This window comes from Salvelinus fontinalis, chromosome 41 (assembly GCF_029448725.1).
Source record: "Salvelinus fontinalis isolate EN_2023a chromosome 41, ASM2944872v1, whole genome shotgun sequence".
In the NCBI taxonomy this organism is placed as follows: Eukaryota; Metazoa; Chordata; class Actinopteri; order Salmoniformes; family Salmonidae; genus Salvelinus; species Salvelinus fontinalis.
The window spans coordinates 2,208,702-2,227,685 of record NC_074705.1 but is presented as its reverse complement, the minus strand read 5'-3'; the positions used below and the strand labels follow the sequence as shown (position 1 = coordinate 2,227,685).

General features: G+C 44.6%; 1 protein-coding gene across 1 annotated transcript in view; it reads left to right on the top strand.

The window, feature by feature from the left end:
• The first annotated feature begins 16,640 nt into the window (after window positions 1-16,640).
• The window catches only part of LOC129840392 (rho-related GTP-binding protein RhoE-like), an 18,654-nt gene continuing 16,310 nt past the window's right edge, over window positions 16,641-18,984 (top strand). The window contains exons 1-2 of the mRNA XM_055908227.1: window positions 16,641-17,025; window positions 17,168-17,255. Coding sequence (XP_055764202.1) covers window positions 16,876-17,025; window positions 17,168-17,255 — 238 coding nt within the window. The 5' untranslated portion in view covers window positions 16,641-16,875. The remainder of the gene's footprint in view (window positions 17,026-17,167; window positions 17,256-18,984) is intronic.

Below are 18,984 nucleotides of genomic sequence, written 5' to 3'. Positions count from 1 at the left end.
TTCAACCTCCAGTAGTCAATACAATACAGTACACATGTTACATCTCTTTGTAAAATGACTTGAATTACCTTTAAGTTCTATATTCAGCACATGGTATAATGATGAGGATAAGAGGTATTATAAACCTGGTAGTTTGGGTCCTGAATGCTGATTGGCTTAAACAGCCATTCAGCTGTGTGTATATCAGACAATATCATACTGGTATGACGCAGAAATACTTGTTTACTGTTCTACTTATGTTGGTGACCAGTTTATAATAGCAATAAGGCATCTCGGGGGTTTGTGGTATATGGCCAATATACTACGGCTAGGGGCTGTATCCAGGCACTGCGCTTCGCATGTGAATAAGAACAGCCCTTGGCCAATACACCACACCCCCTCGTGACTTAATACAGACAGACTGTTAGTGTAGGGTTAATACAGACAGACTGTTAGTGTAGGGTACATACAGACAGACTGTTAGTGTAGGGTTAATACAGACAGACTGTTAGTCTGGGTTAATACAGACAGACTGTTAGTGTAGGGTAATACAGACAGACTGTTAGTCTGGGTTAATACAGACAGACTGTTAGTGTAGGGTAATACAGACAGACTGTTAGTGTATGGTAATACAGACAGACTGTTAGTCTGGGTTAATACAGACAGACTGTTAGTGTAGGGTAAATACAGACAGACTGTTAGTGTAGGGTAATACAGACAGACTGTTAGTCTGGGTTAATACAGACAGACTGTTAGTATAGGGTAAATACAGACAGACTGTTAGTGTAGGGTTGATACAGACAGACTGTTAGTGTAGACTAATACAGACAGACTGTTAGTGTAGGGTAAATACAGACAGACTGTTAGTGTAGACTAATACAGACAGACTGTTAGTGTAGGGTAAATACAGACAGACTGTTAGTGTAGGGTTAATATAGACAGACTGTTAGTCTGGGTTAATACAGACAGACTGTTAGTGTAGGGTTAATACAGACAGACTGTTAGTGTAGGGTAATACAGACAGACTGTTAGTGTAGGGTAAATACAGACAGACTGTTAGTGTAGGGTAATACAGACAGACTGTTAGTGTAGGGTAAATACAGACAGACTGTTAGTGTAGGGTAATACAGACAGACTATTAGTGTAGGGTACATACAGACAGACTGTTAGTGTAGGGTAATACAGACAGCCTGTTAGTGTAGGCTAATACAGACAGACTGTTAGTGTAGGGTAAATACAGACATACTGTTAGTGTAGGGTAATACAGACAGACTGTTAGTGTAGGGTAAATACAGACAGACTGTTAGTGTAGGGTAATACAGACAGACTGTTAGTGTAGGGTAAATACAGACAGACTGTTAGTCTGGGTTAATACAGACAGACTGTTAGTGTAGGGTAAATACAGACAGACTGTTAGTGTAGGGTAATACAGACAGACTGTTAGTGTAGGGTAAATACAGACAGACTGTTAGTCTGGGTTAATACAGACAGACTGTTAGTGTAGGGTAAATACAGACAGACTGTTAGTGTAGGGTAATACAGACAGACTGTTAGTGTAGGGTAATACAGACAGACTGTTAGTGTAGGGTAAATACAGACAGACTGTTAGTGTAGGGTAATACAGACAGACTGTTAGTGTAGGGTAAATACAGACAGCCTGTTAGTGTAGACTAATACAGACAGACTGTTAGTGTAGGGTACATACAGACAGACTGTTAGTGTAGGGTTAATACAGACAGACTGTTAGTCTGGGGTAATACAGACAGACTGTTAGTGTAGGGTAAATACAGACAGACTGTTAGTGTAGGGTTAATACAGACAGACTGTTAGTGTAGACTAATACAGACAGACTGTTAGTGTAGGGTTAATACAGACAGGCTGTTAGTGTAGGGTAAATACAGACAGACTGTTAGTGTAGGGTTAATACAGACAGACTGTTAGTCTGGGTTAATACAGACAGACTGTTAGTGTAGGGTTAATACATACAGACTGTTAGTGTAGACTAATACAGACAGACTGTTAGTGTAGGGTACATACAGACAGACTGTTAGTGTAGGGTTAATACAGACAGACTGTTAGTCTGGGGTAATACAGACAGACTGTTAGTGTAGGGTTAATACAGACAGACTGTTAGTGTAGGGTTAATACAGACAGGCTGTTAGTGTAGGGTAAATACAGACAGACTGTTAGTGTAGGGTTAATACAGACAGACTGTTAGTCTGGGTTAATACAGACAGACTGTTAGTCTGGGTTAATACAGACAGACTGTTAGTGTAGGGTAAATACAGACAGACTGTTAGTGTAGGGTTAATACAGACAGACTGTTAGTCTGGGTTAATACAGACAGACTGTTAGTGTAGGGTTAATACAGACAGACTGTTAGTGTAGGGTTAATACAGACAGGCTGTTAGTGTAGGGTAAATACAGACGGTGTGTACAGTAACTACAACGTCATGCTCATTGACCTCATGATGAGTTACTCAGTGTGGACTACCTCTCCAAGCTCTTTATTAGTCATGCTATCATGTTATTTAGGGGGGAACAGCTGACTGACAGGACTACTGTAGGTACTGTAGGTACTGTAGGTACTGTAGGTACTGTATGTACTGTAGATACTGTAGGTACTGTAGGTACTGTAGGTACTGTAGGTACTGTATACTGTATGTACTGTAGGTACTGTATACTGTATGTACTGTATGTACTGTATACTGTATGTACTGTAGGTACTGTATACTGTATGTACTGTAGGTACTGTATACTGTATGTACTGTAGGTACTGTATACTGTATGTACTGTATGTACTGTAGATACTGTAGGTACTGTAGGTACTGTAGGAACTGTATACTGTATGTACTGTAGTTACTGTAGATACTGTAGGTACTGTATACTGTATGTACTGTATGTACTGTATGTACTGTAGGTACTGTAGGTACTGTAGGTACTGCATGTTCTGTATGTACTGTATGTTCTGTAGGTACTGCATGTTCTGTATGTACTGTAGGTACTGTAGGTACTGTATGTATTGTAGGTACTGTATGTACTGTATGTACTGTATGTACTGTAGGTACTGTATGTACTGTAGGTACTATATGTACTGTATACTGTATGTACTGTTGGTACTGTATGTACTGTATGTACTGTATGTACTGTATGTACTGTATGTACTGTAGGTACTGTATGTACTGTATACTATATGTACTGTGGGTACTGTAGGTACTGTAGGTACTGTATGTACTGTATGTACTGTATGTACTGTAGGTACTGTATGTACTGTGGGTACTGTATGTACTGTATACTATATGTACTGTGGGTACTGTAGGTACTGTAGGTACTGTATGTACTGTATGTACTGTAGGTACTGTATGTACTGTATGTACTGTAGGTACTGTATACTGTATGTACTGTGGGTACTGTATGTACTGTATACTATATGTACTGTGGGTACTGTAGGTACTGTATGTACTGTATGTACTGTATGTACTGTATGTACTGTAGGTACTGTATGTACTGTGGGTACTGTATGTACTGTATACTATATGTACTGTGGGTACTGTAGGTACTGTAGGTACTGTATGTACTGTATGTACTGTAGGTACTGTAGGTACTGTATGTACTGTATGTACTGTATGTACTGTAGGTACTGTATGTACTGTAGGTACTGTATGTACTGTATGTACTGTAGGTACTGTATGTACTGTAGGTACTGTATGTACTGTATGTACTGTAGGTACTGTAGGTACTGTAGGTACTGTAGGTACTGTAGGTACTGTATGTACTGTATGTACTGTATGTACTGTGGGTACTGTATGTACTGTATACTATATGTACTGTGGGTACTGTAGGTACTGTAGGTACTGTATGTACTGTATGTACTGTAGGTACTGTAGGTACTGTATGTACTGTATGTACTGTATGTACTGTAGGTACTGTATGTACTGTAGGTACTGTATGTACTGTATGTACTGTAGGTACTGTATGTACTGTAGGTACTGTATGTACTGTATGTACTGTAGGTACTGTAGGTACTGTAGGTACTGTAGGTACTGTAGGTTGTTAGAAGAATACAGGGGTTTTACGTTCCTTCTTGATTCACTGTGTTTCTCTAACAGATGGTCAGCAGAGTGGAACAGGGATATAGAAGTTCATTCTAGAGATAGATGCTGGGTTCTAGATGGCTTGTATATATCTTATTATGTCGGTCTTTATGAGGTCTTTTCACAAAGGTAGCTCATATGCTGCACCATGAATTCTATTCTCAACAATCTTTGTGAAAACCTTTCTGACCTGAAGTTGAAAACACTGAAATATGCTGCTATTATTTAATCCATATATAAACTGGTATTGAGGTCATCAGTTTGGGTGGTGAAGGCAGATGTGATTTATATAAGGATGTGGAGGGTCTATGTCAGACTGAGAAAACATCTGTTCAAGGACTTTGTAATGGAGGGCTGGGTTAAGGCAGGGGAATGATGGGAGGATGGGCGAGTCCATCACTCAAATGGCACGGGACTGGCGACTGGTGATTTCTGACAGCATCTGAAATGAATATTTTCATGATGAATGGCAGCGGTTTATAAAGGTGTTATCACACAGAGGAGAGGGAGAGTGGGAGAGAGAGAGTGGGAGATTGAGAAGCTCATGTCCCAGGGAATCACAAGGAATCTTAATTTCCCATCCTACACCATTTTGAGGGGAACAGTTCAGTGCCCCATAAATATTATAAATATACAGTGTGCATAAACTGATCAAACAAAGGCATAAATGTACCTGCAATTGCAGTGTGCAAAGTGTCAGAAAAACCCATTGTTTTGATTAAACCTCCTGACTTTTAGAAGTTCTCAACATGTTAGCAGAAATCATCAAAGGCCTTCTTCATAAAGCCCTGCATCAAAGACATTCCTGCCATACTGCTGCTGTTATATAGCTGGCTGACAGGCTGGATGTCTGCATCTGTACAGCATGGTTGGTTTTATGGAGGCTCAGACTCCTGTAGACAGAGAGGAAGGAGAGAGAGGAAGGAGAGAGGAGAGAGCGGAGGGAGAGAGATAGAGTGACGTGACATTTCCTTTCCTCAGAGCTCAGTCCCTACCTGCTGCCATAGAGATGTAATGGCTTTATCTCTGACTCTATGAATAGTTAAGTAGTTTGTGGGTGGGAGGGCTGAGAATTATTTTGTTGATTTATCGGGGGGTGCTGCAGCACCCTCAGTACTCCTACTTCCCTCTGCTATGTCTCCATGTCTCCATGTCTCCATGTCTCCATGTCTTTATGTCTCCATGTCTTTATGTCTTTATGTCTCCATGTCTCCATGTTTCCATGTCTCCATGTCTCCATGTCTTTATGTCTCCATGTCTTTATGTCTCCATGTCTCCATGTCTTTATGTCTCCATGTCTCCATGTCTCCATGTCTCCATGGCTCCATGTCTCCATGTCTCCATGGCTCCATGTCTCCATGTCTCTATGTCTCCATGTCTCCATTTCTCCATTTCTCCATGTCTTTATGTCTTTATGTCTCCATGTCTTTATGTCTCCATGTCTCCATGTCTTTATGTCTCCATGTCTCCATGTCTTTATGTCTCCATGTCTCCATGTCTCCATGTCTCCATTTCTCCATTTCTCCATGTCTTTATGTCTTTATGTCTCCATGTCTCCATTTCTCCATTTCTCCATGTCTTTATGTCTTTATGTCTCCATGTCTCCATGTCTCCATGTCTCCATGGCTCCATGTCTCCATGTCTCCATGTCTCCATTTCTCCATTTCTCCATGTCTTTATGTCTTTATGTCTTTATGTCTCCATGTCTCCATGTCTCCATGTCTCCATGTCTCCATGTCTCTATGTCTCTATGTCTCTATGTCTCCATGGCTCCATGGCTCTATGGCTGCTGCTGTTGCCTGGTACAAATGTATGGATGTCAAGTGTTACTACACCCTTAGAAAAAAGGGTTCTGCGGGTGTCCCCATAGCAGAAACCTTTTAGGTTCCTGTCACGCCCTGACCATAGAGAGCCTTTTATTCTCTATGTTGGTTAGGTCGGGGTGTGACTAGGGTGGGTTATCTAGGTTGTTTTATGTCTATGTTGGCCTGGTATGGTTCCCAATCAGAGGCAGCTGTTTATCGTTGTCTCTGATTGGGGATCATATATAGGCAGCCATTTCCCCACTGGGTTTTTGTGGGATCTTGTTTTGAGTTAGTGCATGTGCACCTCTTATGTTACGGTTCGTGGCTTGTTTCCTTTTTGTTTTGTAAGTTTCACAAAAAAAATAAAGATGTGGAACTCAGAACACGCTGCGCCTTGGTCCGTCTCTACACACAACCGTGACAGTTCCAGCCAGGTAGAACCCTTTTGTTCTACATGGAACCAAATGGGTTCTACCTGGAACCAAAAGGTGTTGTTCAAAGGGTTAACCCTTTTCTTCCTCATACTCAGTACACACTGAGTGTACAAAACATTAAGCACACCTTTTCTTTCCATGACACAGACTGACCATGTGAATCCAGGTGAAAGCTATGATCCCTTATTGATATCAGTCATTAAATCCACGTCAATCAGTGTAAATGAAGGGAAGGACACAGGTTAAAGAATGATTTTTTAGCTCTGAGAGGAGAAATGTAGCTCTGAGAGGAGACATGTAGCTCTGAGAGGAGACTTACAGCTCTGAGAGGAGACATGTAGCTCTGAGAGGAGACATGTAGCTCTGAGAGGAGACATGTAGCTCTGAGAGGAGACTTACAGCTCTGAGAGGAGACTTTCAGCTCTGAGAGGAGACATGTAGCTCTGAGAGGAGACTTATAGATCTGAGAGGAGACCTGTAGCTCTGAGAGGAGACCTGTAACTCTGAGAGGAGACTTACAGCTCTGAGAGGAGACATGTAGCTCTGAGAGGAGACCTGTAGCTCTGAGAGGAGACCTGAAGCTCTGAGAGGAGACCTGTAGCTCTGAGAGGAGACTTACAGCTCTGAGAGGAGACCTGTAGCTCTGAGAGGAGACCTGTAGCTCTGAGAGGAGACCTGTAGCTCTGAGAGGAGACCTGTACTCTGAGAGGAGACCTGTAACTCTGAGAGGAGACCTGTAACTCTGAGAGGAGACCTGTAGCTCTGAGAGGAGACCTGTAACTCTGAGACCACTTATGAGGATCAAAAGGACAGGATCCTGGGTTGAACCCACCCTCTGGATCATTGCAGACAGACACAGGCCCCACTTCCTCCACTTCCCCCTGCCCAGACCTCCCTGTGTGCTAGGCTAGCTAGGCTGGCTGGTTTGGAGGGAGGGGGGCTGTGTTGGATTGGAGGAGGCTGACATGCTGTATCCATGTACCCTCATCTGGTGGTGGTTTCCAGGCTGCTGCTCTGTGCTGTGCTGGGCCATCCCATCCCGGTCGGGGCTGTGGAAGACATCCAGACTATGGTGGAGCAATGCATGCTGCAGAGAGAGAGAACAGCCCCAGCCCCAGAGCCTGTCCCTTCTCCCTCTCATCTGACAGAGAGAACAGTCCCAGAGCCTGTCCCATCTCCCTCTCATCTGACGGAGAGAACAGTCCCAGAGCCTGTCCCTTCTCCCTCTCATCTGACAGAGAGAACAGTCCCAGAGCCTGTCCCATCTCCCTCTCATCTGACAGAGAGAACAGTCCCAGAGCCTGTCCCTTCTCCCTCTCATCTGACAGAGAGAACAGTCCCAGAGCCTGTCCCATCTCCCTCTCATCTGACGGAGAGAACAGTCCCAGAGCCTGTCCCTTCTCCCTCTCATCTGACAGAGAGAACAGTCCCAGAGCCTGTCCCATCTCCCTCTCATCTGACAGAGAGAACAGTCCCAGAGCCTGTCCCTTCTCCCTCTCATCTGACAGAGAGAACAGTCCCAGAGCCTGTCCCTTCTCCCTCTCATCTGACAGAGAGAACAGTCCCAGAGCCTGTCCCATCTCCCTCTCATCTGACAGAGAGAACAGTCCCAGAGCCTGTCCCTTCTCTCTCTCATCTGACAGAGAGAACAGTCCCAGAGCCTGTCCCATCTCCCTCTCATCTGACAGAGAGAACAGCCCCAGAGCCTGTCCCTTCTCCCTCTCATCTGACAGAGAGAACAGTCCCAGAGCCTGTCCCATCTCCCTCTCATCTGACGGAGAGAACAGTCCCAGAGCCTGTCCCTTCTCCCTCTCATCTGACAGAGAGAACAGTCCCAGAGCCTGTCCCTTCTCCCTCTCATCTGACAGAGAGAACAGTCCCAGAGCCTGTCCCTTCTCCCTCTCATCTGACAGAGAGAACAGTCCCAGAGCCTGTCCCTTCTCCCTCTCGTCTGACAGAGAGAACAGTCCCAGAGCCTGTCCCTTCTCCCTCTCATCTGACAGAGAGAACAGTCCCAGGGCCTGTCCCTTCTCTCTCAGCAGTAATGCTCACATAATTCTTCTCCTTTTCTCTCCTCTCTCCATTCATGGTACAGTAAATCCACGGTGACTTTTGAAGTGAAGGGGACATTAGGAAAGGGATTAAAGGTCTATCATGTCTGATCTGATGTTAATTCTGACAAGCATCTGACGAGAGACCGAGTCCAATAAACCACGGTGTTGTGCAACATGTTTCATGAAGTCAGCATAGAGCTCAGCTGGTTGAAGCAGTAACTAACTGGGACGTAGAACAGACTGGATGGAAGCCATACGATCATTAGGTCTGTGGTGTACAGTCTGACTGCATGGTTAACAGCATACACATGGACCACTGCTCCTCTTGTTAACAACATAAAGGGCTGTTCTGGGGGGTCTTTTACTGTGACACTCATCTATGTCTCACAAATCATCCACACACACACATTCTGCTCCTAATGCTAAAGGCCCCAGTTTGGCTTGTGGTGTGTGTGTGTGTGCGCGTGTGTCTGAGACTGTGGTGGGTCCGACCTTAGTCACAGTCGTAAAAACCCACATCCTCACTTCACACGACAGCCAGCCCCTTCAGAGGATGGGAGTGAGTCCTGGGTTCTGGCAGGATGAACTGTGTGTAGGATATATTTAGCTCAGTACAGGTTGGTGTGTTATTATTTCACATAACATTTGATATGAACCTGAATTACAGTACTTTAGTAATACAATTACATTGTAATGTAATCCGTGTATAAAACATGCAAAACAAGTATAGTAACTGACGGTTGTATCATAAAATGCACCACAAGCATCATGCTGTCCTGTTGTGTTTCTCTGACCCTAGTTATGACAGTAAATCAGATTAACAATATCCTGTCACATTGTGTTTCTCTGACCCTAGTTATGACAGTATATCAGATTAACAATATCCTGTCACATTGTGTTTCTCTGACCCTAGTTATGACAGGAAATCAGATTAACAATATCCTGTCACATTGTGTTTCTCTGACCCTAGTTATGACAGTAAATCAGATTAACAATATCCTGTCACATTGTGTTTCTCTGACCCTAGTTATGACAGTAAATCAGATTAACAATATCCTGTCACATTGTGTTTCTCTGACCCTAGTTATGACAGTATATCAGATTAATAATATCCTGTCACATTGTGTTTCTCTGACCCTAGTTATGACAGTATATCAGATTAACAATATCCTGTCACATTGTGTTTCTCTGACCCTAGTTATGACAGTATATCAGATTAACAATAGCAGTATGGTCTGGTCTGTAATCTGTGTCATATCCTGACAGTGTTTAAATTACATTTTAATTAACATGCTCACTTGGTATAAGTGACAGATAAGATAATTATTCTATCATGTGGATTGACTTGGGGAGATGCTAAAGGCCCCACAAACAAATTTCATCCGTAATTACACAGACCCCCTTAAACTAACCATCAAGTAGGTAAACCCCCAATGTATTCGTCAACCCCCAATTCCCAATTATTCAAAATAAACAAGGACATTTTATATTCAATAAACAATGTGTGCGTTCATGCTAGAAGAACCAATGGATTGTGGTGTTTTCAGCATGGTAGTTCTGCAGATGTCTGTTGTTGTAGCTTTTATCTTCTCCTCTGACCTGTCTGTGTGATATGAACAATACCAAGCTAATGGTGTGGCAGAGCTGAATGTTACATGCTATAGGCCCTGCTTCTGCTGCTGAGGCTTTAGGGATAGGAAGAGAGGAGGAGGGAGGAGAGGGAAGGAGGAGAGAGGGAGCGAGGAGAGAGGGAAGGAGAGTGGAAGGAGGAGAGAGGGAGGGAGGAGAGGGAAGGAGGAGAGAGGGAGGGAGGAGAGTGGGAAGGAGGAGAGGAGGAGGGAGACAAGGGGGAAGGAAGAGAGGGAGGGAGGAGAGTGGGAAGGAGGGGAGGAGGAGGGAGACAAGGGGGAAGGAAGAGAGGAGGGAAGAGATGAGAGGGGGAAGGAAGAGAGGGAGGGAGGAGAGGGGGAAGGAAGAGAGGGAGGGAGGAGAGGGGGAAGGAAGAGAGGGAGGGAGGAGAGGGGGAAGGAAGAGGGGAGGAGGGAGGAAAGGGGGAAGGAAGAGAGGGAGGGAGGAGAGGGGGAAGGAAGAGGGGAGGAGGGAGGAAAGGGGGAAGGAAGAGAGGGAGGGAGGAGAGGGGGAAGGAAGAGGGGAGGAGGGAGGAAAGGGGGAAGGAAGAGAGGGAGGGAGGAGAGGGGGAAGGAAGAGAGGAGGGAGGGAGGAAAGGGGGAAGGAAGAGAGGGAGGGAGGAGAGGCGGAAGGAAGAGAGGAGGAGGGAGGAAAGGGGGAAGGAAGAGAGGGATGGAGGAGAGGAGGAGGGAGGGAGGGGGGAGAGGAGAAGTGAGGGAGGGAGGGAGGGAGGAGAGGAGGAAGGGGCAAGGAGGAGGGAATAGAGGGGGAAGGAGGATAAGGGGAGAGAGGAGAGGGGGAAGGAGCAGATGGGGGAGGAGATGGGAGAGGATGGAAGGCCTTGATCTGGACGATTTGAGGGGAGGGCAGTGATGGCAGTCTGTGCATGTAGAGGAAGTCCTGGTCAGATTTGGCCTGATGACATGACCGTCTACCCTGTCCCGCTTTATTACTCAATTATTATGTATTATTATTTATTGACCCTGGGCTGTCATTTACTTTATGTTCGTATTCTTATCTTTTATTATTTCTTATTGTTGTTGCCTTGTCCAGAAGGAACCTGCAAGTAAGCATTTAGTTGGACGGTGTATACCATGTGTATCCCGTACATACGACTAATAAAACGTGAAACTTGAAACTTGCTGGCCTTCTACACCAAAGCAGTGGCCAACCCAGCTGGTTTCCAATAACATCTCCCTTCATCCTGCAACATGAGACCTCTTAACCAGCGCCCCTACCGCTATCAGCCCTTAGATCAGGATGGGAATGAGCACTAGGGGCATCATGGGGGGTCGTGTGAAGGGAATGGAGGTCACAAACATTCTGCTACGACTCCTTCTGTGTGTGATGGGTGTTAGGTTCCATACTGTGTATGTTCTATTCAATTTTCTTCTATTCATTTGTATTCTATTATTTATTATAAATTATTTCCTATTCTATTCTATTATTTTCTATTCTATTATTTGATTTATTTTCTATTCTATTCTATTATTTTCTATTCTATTTTCTATTTCTATTATTTCTATTCTATCTGATTTATTTTCTATTATATTATTTTCTATTATATTCTATTATTTTATTTATTTTCTATTCTATTCTATTGTTTTATATTATATTATTTATTTTCTATTCTATTGTTTTATATTATTTATTTTCTATTCTATTATTTTCTATTCTAAAATTAAAAAATATATATATTATATTCTATTATTTCCTGTTCAATTATTTTCTGTTATATTATTTTCTATTCTGTTATATTCGATTCTATTATTTTCTATTCTAAAATAAAAAATAAAACAATTATATTATATTATTTTCCGTTCTATTATTTTCTTTTCTATTGTGTTTTATGTTTTTGTTGCATTGTTACATACCTGAGAGGGAAAACATGTCAAGATGTCAGCCTTGTCTCTCTGCGCTGCTTTCAGATCTGGTTGGCCCTCAAGTCACCTTTACCCACAGTAGAGAAAACACTCAGATCTGGTTGGTCCTCAAGTCACCTTTACCCACAGTAGAGAAAACACCCCAGATCTGGTTGGCCCTCAAGTCACCTTTACCCACAGTAGAGAAAACACTCAGATCTGGTTGGTCCTCAAGTCACCTTTACCCACAGTAGAGAAAACACTCAGATCTGGTTGGTCCTCAAGTCACCTTTACCCACAGTAGAGAAAACACTCAGATCTGGTTGGCCCTCAAGTCACCTTTACCCACAGTAGAGAAAACACCCCAGATCTGGTTGGCCCTCAAGTCACCTTTACCCACAGTAGAGAAAACACTCAGATCTGGTTGGCCCTCAAGTCACCTTTACCCACAGTAGAGAAAACACTCAGATCTGGTTGGCCCTCAAGTCACCTTTACCCACAGTAGAGAAAACACTCAGATCTGGTTGGCCCTCAAGTCACCTTTACCCACAGTAGAGAAAACACTCAGATCTGGTTGGTCCTCAAGTCACCTTTACCCACAGTAGAGAAAACACTCAGATCTGGTTGGCCCTCAAGTCACCTTTACCCACAGTAGAGAAAACACTCAGATCTGGTTGGCCCTCAAGTCACCTTTACCCACAGTAGAGAAAACACTCAGATCTGGTTGGCCCTCAAGTCACCTTTACCCACAGTAGAGAAAACACTCAGATCTGGTTGGCCCTCAAGTCACCTTTACCCACAGTAGAGAAAACACTCAGATCTGGTTGGCCCTCAAGTCACCTTTACCCACAGTAGAGAAAACACTCAGATCTGGTTGGCCCTCAAGTCACCTTTACCCACAGTAGAGAAAACACTCAGATCTGGTTGGCCCTCAAGTCACCTTTACCCACAGTAGAGAAAACACTCAGATCTGGTTGGCCCTCAAGTCACCTTTACCCACAGTAGAGAAAACACTCAGATCTGGTTGGCCCTCAAGTCACCTTTACCCACAGTAGAGAAAACACTCAGATCTGGTTGGCCCTCAAGTCACCTTTACCCACAGTAGAGAAAACACTCAGATCTGGTTGGCCCTCAAGTCACCTTTACCCACAGTAGAGAAAACACTCAGATCTGGTTGGCCCTCAAGTCACCTTTACCCACAGTAGAGAAAACACCCCAGATCTGGTTGGCCCTCAAGTCACCTTTACCCACAGTAGAGAAAACACTCAGATCTGGTTGGCCCTCAAGTCACCTTTACCCACAGTAGAGAAAACACTCAGATCTGGTTGGCCCTCAAGTCACCTTTACCCACAGTAGAGAAAACACTCAGATCTGGTTGGCCCTCAAGTCACCTTTACCCACAGTAGAGAAAACACTCAGATCTGGTTGGCCCTCAAGTCACCTTTACCCACAGTAGAGAAAACACTCAGATCTGGTTGGCCCTCAAGTCACCTTTACCCACAGTAGAGAAAACACTCAGATCTGGTTGGCCCTCAAGTCACCTTTACCCACAGTAGAGAAAACACTCAGATCTGGTTGGCCCTCAAGTCACCTTTACCCACAGTAGAGAAAACACTCAGATCTGGTTGGCCCTCAAGTCACCTTTACCCACAGTAGAGAAAACACTCAGATCTGGTTGGCCCTCAAGTCACCTTTACCCACAGTAGAGAAAACACTCAGATCTGGTTGGCCCTCAAGTCACCTTTACCCACAGTAGAGAAAACACTCAGATCTGGTTGGCCCTCAAGTCACCTTTACCCACAGTAGAGAAAACACTCAGATCTGGTTGGCCCTCAAGTCACCTTTACCCACAGTAGAGAAAACACTCCAGATTGAACCAAATGTGTGTTGTGCTAGTGGGTAAATGTCAATGCTTCCCTGATTGGATGCATCTAGACAGAGATGAAAGCGCCCCTAGCACCAGAGCTGGGGCTGGAGCTGTGTTAGGGCCCCGGGGTTAGGGCATAGTGGATCTGTGGTAGGAAGTGAGAGGTAGGAGGGATGTCCTAGGGCATGTAGAGCATCATCAATCCTCTGACCTAGTCTGTAGTCTCCTAGTCATCCACCACCTCAGGAGAACTGTCTGATTCAAGACTTCAGGACGTACAACAGGATTAAACAAACAAACAAACACAACTCAGAATAATTCGATTTGGTGCCAGATGTTGAGTAAAATGTTGACTTCATAGTCTTATTGTCGAGAGCATAGAGAGGGTTACACATATTGTATTGTAACTCAACACACAGCCATTCATGTCTACACCACTGGCAACAAAAGTGAGTACACCCCTAAGTGAAAATGTCCAAATTAGTTATTTTGAGGGGACAGCAAATTTACACTGTTATACAAGCTGTACACTCACTACTTTACATTGTAGCAAAGTGTCATTTCTTCAGTGTTGTCACATGAAAAGATATACTCAAATGTTTACAAAAATGTGAGGGGTGTACTCACTTTTGTGATATACTGTATGTCAGAAATTGTCTCCCAGAAAGACAATTAGGAAGAGGGTTTTATCTATCAGAAATGTCATTTTTAGATGCAACATCTGGTCTGATGATCCATGGCTCCAACCAATCAGACGAACAGGATACTGGGGATCCAACAAGAATCAGACTACCACAGTACTAGTCCTGCTTAATGTTATATACGCCCAATGTACTGGCCAGACCTTTGGGCTCTCGGGTGGTGCAGCGGTCTAAGGCACTGCAGCTCAGTGCATGAGGCGTCACTACAGTCCCTGGTTCGGATCTAGGCTGTATCACATTCGGACGTGATTGGGATTCACATAGGGCTGCGCACAATTGGCCCGGCATCGTCCAGGTTTGGCCGGGGTAGGCCACCATTGTAAATAAGAATTTGTTCTTAACTGACTTGCCTAGTTAAATAAAGGTTAACTAAGAATATATCTTTTTTAAATATAGGCCCATATAATATAAAGAGATGATATGACACACCCACCAGGCAGAAGTAAAGGCACAGCAGAACTTATAGAGAAAATATATATCAGAATATATATTATAGACTGAAACAAGCAGAGAATGACATATATAACTGTAGTTCATGTTTGGGGATTTCTATGGGAAGAGGGAAAATGTCATGCATAGTTTCCCCATTGTGGAATACATCATCTCCACTCTCTGTTAAGATATACTAGTCCCCTCAAATTCAACTCTGGACCTTAAACACAATTCACTGCTTTTTTTCATTGTCCCCCGCTAATCAGGGACTGATTTAGACCTGGGACACCAGGTGGTTGTCATTTTTAATATAACTGAATGATCTAATTATGAATGAATTATCAGGTAGAACAGAAAACCAACAGTAATCTGGACCTCGTTGGGTCAGACTTGAATACCTCTGTAATAGTATGTCTATCCTGGGTTCTGCTGGTCAGCCAGTCAGTCAGCCAGCCAGCCAGTCAGTCAGCCAGCCAGTCAGCCAGTCAGCCAGCCAGCCAGTCAGTCAGTCAGTCAGTCAGCCAGCCAGCCAGCCAGTCAGTCAGCCAGTCAGTCAGCCAGCCAGTCAGCCAGCCAGTCAGCCAGCCAGCCAGCCAGCCAGTCAGCCAGCCAGCCAGCCAGACAGTCAGTCAGTCAGTCAGCCAGCCAGCCAGTCAGCCAGCCAGCCAGCCAGCCAGTCAGCCAGTCAGTCAGTCAGCCAGTCAGCCAGTCAGTCAGTCAGTCAGTCAGCCAGCCAGTGACATGTTCCCTCCTGCACAGCCAAGCCTGTCTTTCCACTCTGACTATAGTCTCTATCACTGTCTGTATCTGTAGCTGTTGTGTTCTGCTCCCCAGAGCCTGGTCCTGCTCATCTGCTCATCTGACACTGTATTTCTCCTCTCCTCTCCTCTCCTCTCCTCTCCTCTCCTCTCCTCTCCTCTCCTCTCCTCTCCTCTCCTCTCCTCTCCTCTCTCCTCCCTTCCCCTCTCCTGTATCTGTAGCTATAACACAAACATCTGACTGTAACACTGTATCTCTCCTCTCCTCTCCTCTCCTCTCCTCTCCTCTCCTCTCCTCTCCTCTCCTCTCCTCTCCTCTCCTGTCCTGTATCTGTAGCTATAACTCAGTATGGAAGCCAGTCTGGACCGGAGGGCAGCACACCCCACACCCACCCTCCCACCCAACAGAAGGGGCTTCACCTGCAAGATAGAGCTTTTGAAATGAATACATTCAGCTCACTTCACAATGCTAATCCATTCCCTTCTTTTCTATTCTAGAGAAAACCGGGGCAAGTTATTGCAATGGGTGTTTGATACAGTGATGTTTGCATTCCCCGTAAGTCAATAAAGGTTCAACCAGGCTGTCAAAGCTGATAGCCCACATTAACACCACTGTTATTACATCATTAAGAGTGAGTATTACCGTAGATGCTGACGCATATCCTGTCTAGTTTCGGGGCGGCAGGTAGCCTAGTGGTTAGAGCGTTGTGCCAGTAACTGAAAGGTTGCTGGATCGAATCCCTGAGCTGACAAGGTAAAAATCTGTCGTTCTGCCCTTAAACAAGGCAGTTAACCCGCTGTTCCCCAGTAGGCCGTCATTGTAAAATACAAATTTGTTAGTAGGCTACAGTTAGTATCCTAAATGATATGGTGAGATTATAAATATTTTAATAAAGTAGTCCATCATGATCTGAGCTGTTTGAATGGAGTCCTACGGAGGGCGCCATCACACACTGAACATACGATCACCACTCTGCCGACCACCCAGGTCCCCACATAGTCCTGCTACACTTTCAGCACGTGGAGAGAGGGGGAGGGACAACTCCACTGGCTCATTGTCTCCGTATAAATACCCTCAAAAAGTCCCGTTCACGTTTAGTCGACACCAGACACAGTACTGACAAAGGACGCAGACATCAGAGAGGAGAAACGGATTTATTGCGCTCCGATTATCTGCTGTTTTCTATTATTCATGTGTGTGTGCGCTCTCTTCAAACAACGTGGAGCTCTTTATAGTGGACTGTCCGTCAACTGACATCAATGAAGGAGAGAATATCTCGTCAGAAAGTATCTGTTACATCCGGGATGGATCCTAGTCAGATTGTGAAGTGTAAAATAGTTGTGGTCGGGGACAGTCAATGTGGGAAGACTGCTCTACTACACGTTTTTGCAAAGGATATCTTCCCAGAGGTGAGTTCAAAGAAATGGCTGCTTGATAGCTAAATGTAACAAAAGTTTGTTATAACTAATTACTACTACTACTACTACTAATAATAATAATAATTGTTATTACTTGTCTATAATTATCTATGATTGTCTCTTTTTTCTTTAGAGTTACATGCCCACAGTGTTCGAGAATTACACGGCCAGTTTTGAAATAGACACGAAAAGAATAGAGCTCAGCCTATGGGACACGTCAGGTAATGATCCATTTAATTTCTTTAATCTGTCTATCTATGTTTGCCATAACTATATGACCCAGTCTCCCCTATTATAATATTTAGCTTAGATATATACAACCAGGGTGAATGTATATAACATGGGTAAATGTATATAACCTGGGTAAATGTATATAACCTGGGTAAATGTATATAACCAGGGTGAATGTATATAACCTGGGTAAATGCAGGATAAATGATTTATTTATTGTTTGCCTTTGACCTCCATGATGCCCATTGATCACAGTTGCTGTCCATTAGAAATGCAGCTGCCAGGCATGTCAGGACCTGTTGGTCTCCCAGTGTGTGTGCAGCATGTCATGGAGGAATACATCTGTTGACAGTGATGAATATTTCATTTTAATTAAACTAAATGATCTATTATTTATTATCAAGTTCTGGTTTGTTACATGCTTAGAAGAAGTCATGATGCTACTGTGGAATGCTAGGGATGGAGCAGCTGGTTGAACCATTCAGACAGACACCGCTGACCAAATGTTCTACCATGCTTCTCCAGCCCTCTGCCCTCAACAAAGACACAATGCAGCCAATCAGTAACAGTGAGAAGACTGTCCTCCCTCCAGACAAACTGCTACTTCTGTACCTGGTGCAGTTTATTAGTCTTGTACTGGCCTCTTCCAGTATACTGGCGTCTAGTGTTGAGGAGTTCACCTCATGGGATCTCCATCCATGCTGGAAGTCTGGCAGTAATTACAGTGGGGAGAACAAGTATTTGATACACTGCCGATTTTGCAGGTTTTCCTACTTACAAAGCATGTAGAGGTCTGTCATTTTTTATCATAGGTACACTTCAACTGTGAGAGACGGAATCTAAAACAAAAATCCAGAAAATCACATGATTTTTAAGTAATTAATTTGCATTTTATTGCATGACATAAGTATTTGATCACCTACCAACCAGTAAGAATTCCGGCTCTCACAGACCTGTTCGTTTTTCTTTTAAGAAAAAATAATAGATCATTTAGTCTTTGTTGAGGGGAGAGGGCTGGAGAAGCATGGTAGAACATTTGGTCAGCGGTGTCTGTCTGAATGGTTCAACCAGCTGGTCCATCCCTAGCATTCCACAGTAGCATCATGACTTCTTCTAAGCACTGTATGTGTTGTAGCCCCACTCTCCCCCAGCCTGATCCCCAGCCCTCTCCCTTTCATTGCTCCACACTCCACAGCCCTCTCCCTTCCATTGCTCCACACTCCCCAGCCCTCTCCCTTCCATTGCTCCACACTCCCCAGCCCTCTCCCTTCCATTGCTCCACACTCCCCCAGCCCTCTCCCTTCCATTGCTCCACACTCCCCAGCCCTCTCCCTTCCATTGCTCCACACTCCTCAGCCCAATGCCCAGCCCTCTCCCTTTCTTGGCCCCACTCTCCCCCAGCCCAATCCCCAGCCCTCTCCCTTCCATTGCACCACACTCCCCAGCCCTCTCCCTTCCATTGCTCCACACTCCCCAGCCCTCTCCCTTCCATTGCTCCACACTCCCCCAGCCCTCTCCCTTCCATTGCTCCACACTCCCCAGCCCTCTCCCTTCCATTGCTCCACACTCCTCAGCCCAATGCCCAGCCCTCTCCCTTTCTTGGCCCCACTCTCCCCCAGCCCAATCCCCAGCCCTCTCCCTTCCATTGCTCCACACTCCCCAGCCCTCTCCCTTCCATTGCTCCACACTCCCCCAGCCCTCTCCCTTCCATTGCTCCAC